This window comes from Pseudorasbora parva, chromosome 1, assembly GCF_024679245.1.
Source record: "Pseudorasbora parva isolate DD20220531a chromosome 1, ASM2467924v1, whole genome shotgun sequence".
Taxonomy (NCBI): Eukaryota; Metazoa; Chordata; class Actinopteri; order Cypriniformes; family Gobionidae; genus Pseudorasbora; species Pseudorasbora parva.
Window position 1 is genome coordinate 485001 of NC_090172.1, and position 1688 is coordinate 486688.

The window sequence follows — 1688 nt, forward strand, 5'->3', positions numbered from 1 at the left end:
CGTTAGTATAACCGACCCTGAGGAGAGGATACACACACACACACACACACACACACACCAAGGAAAACTCTTGGCACAGCGCTATATTGTGTTTAGATGCAATAATTAAACAAGATCTATATCAATACATGAACTATTTAACTGATTTCCGGACATCTTAATATGCAATTTTCTGCAATTGTTATTGTGCATATTTAACATCTGATATAACACTGTATCAGCGATGCTACCGCCCTTAATTCCCCATATAGTGCGTATCATATGCACGCGAGAAACTGCCTACCATATGCATATTATACGTTATATTTTGACGTATAAGCGCCCCTCACACGTCAAAATGAGCTTTGGCGTGCATATGATACGCAATCTGTCCCACCCACTTTTTAAAACAAATTTACGCCACTGATCAAGTGTTTGTTTTTAATCTCCTTATGTTTTCCCGTCTCGCATCAAGCCGTTCGACCGTGACATCACACACACCCCGCCCCTGGCACAGCAGCGTTCATCTTTATTTCTATCGCTCTTCTCCAGCGCCGATTGTGTCAGAGCAGCTTCAGTGTTAAACAGGACAATACTGCAGCAGAATTAGATTGGGCTGTACAGTCGTTCTGGAGTAAACAGTGATGTTATCAGCTTATTTTTATTTATCATAGAGAGACAATGCTGGCAGATCAGTATTAGAGTTTATAGAATTAAATAAGACCTCATTCATAAATTTTATTTGTATATTTAGTTGAATAAATCAGATCATAATGTTAGTGTCCCCAACTGAGCAAGCCAAGCCAAAGGCGACCAAAGGAACCGAAAAATAACTCAAAATGAAGAGAGTTTTTGCTTAAAATAAGATCAATAATCTGCCAATGGGGTGAGAAAAATAATCTTAATTCAAACAGAAAACAAGATTATTCTTCTCACCCCATTGGCAGATTATAATGGAGTAATATTTGACCAGCAGTACTTTTACTCAAGTGATGAAGTTGTGTACTTTGTCCACGGCACTAAGATTTCTGTGTGTGTGTGTGTGTGTGTGTGTGTGTTTCAGAAGTCCTCATCAAACCCATGCCCTTCCTGATGTCTGGCGAACCCATCCCCAAGCGTCTGCTTCCTGGTGAAGATCTGCTGCCGTATTACACCGACCCCAGGAACCGCGGATATCTGGCTGACCCCAAACAGGTCCAGGCGGCGCGGCTCAATCTGGCCCAGAAATACGGCTACAGCGTTCCCGAAAGCGGCTCCGATGAGCTCCGGGAGCAGAGGAAGGACCCTCGGCAGATCTTCTTCGGCTTATGGCCAGGATGGGTCGTCAATCTGGCAGACAAGAAGATCCTCAAACCCACCGATGAGAAAGTGCTGCGCTATTACGCTTCTTAAGTCGTGTGTGTGTGTGTGTGTGTGTGCTTGCGTGTGTGTATATGTATATAAATCCAGTGTCTAATAAAAACTGATCCCACATTCTGGCCTCATTAATGCATTGATTTGGAAACAGATTAATTTCTGTGGGCCTTAAAGGGTTAGTTAAAACGAAAACTCCTGTCATTAACTCCTCTCCCTAATGTCGCTCCACACCCGTAAGACCTCCGCTCATCTTCACACACAGTTTAAGATATTTTATATTTAGTCCGAGAGCGTATGCAAGTGTATGCACACTATACTGTCCATGTCCAGAAAGGGAATAAAAACATCATCAC

The 1688-nt window shown here is 42.6% G+C and overlaps 1 protein-coding gene across 1 annotated transcript in view; it reads left to right on the forward strand.

Annotated features, from left to right (window-relative positions):
• The window catches only part of mrpl15 (mitochondrial ribosomal protein L15), an 8076-nt gene extending 6624 nt beyond the window's left edge, over window positions 1-1452 (forward strand). Inside the window, exon 5 of the mRNA XM_067447482.1 lies at window positions 1043-1452. Coding sequence (XP_067303583.1) covers window positions 1043-1371 — 329 coding nt within the window. The 3' untranslated portion in view covers window positions 1372-1452. The remainder of the gene's footprint in view (window positions 1-1042) is intronic.
• Window positions 1453-1688: the final 236 nt, after the last annotated feature.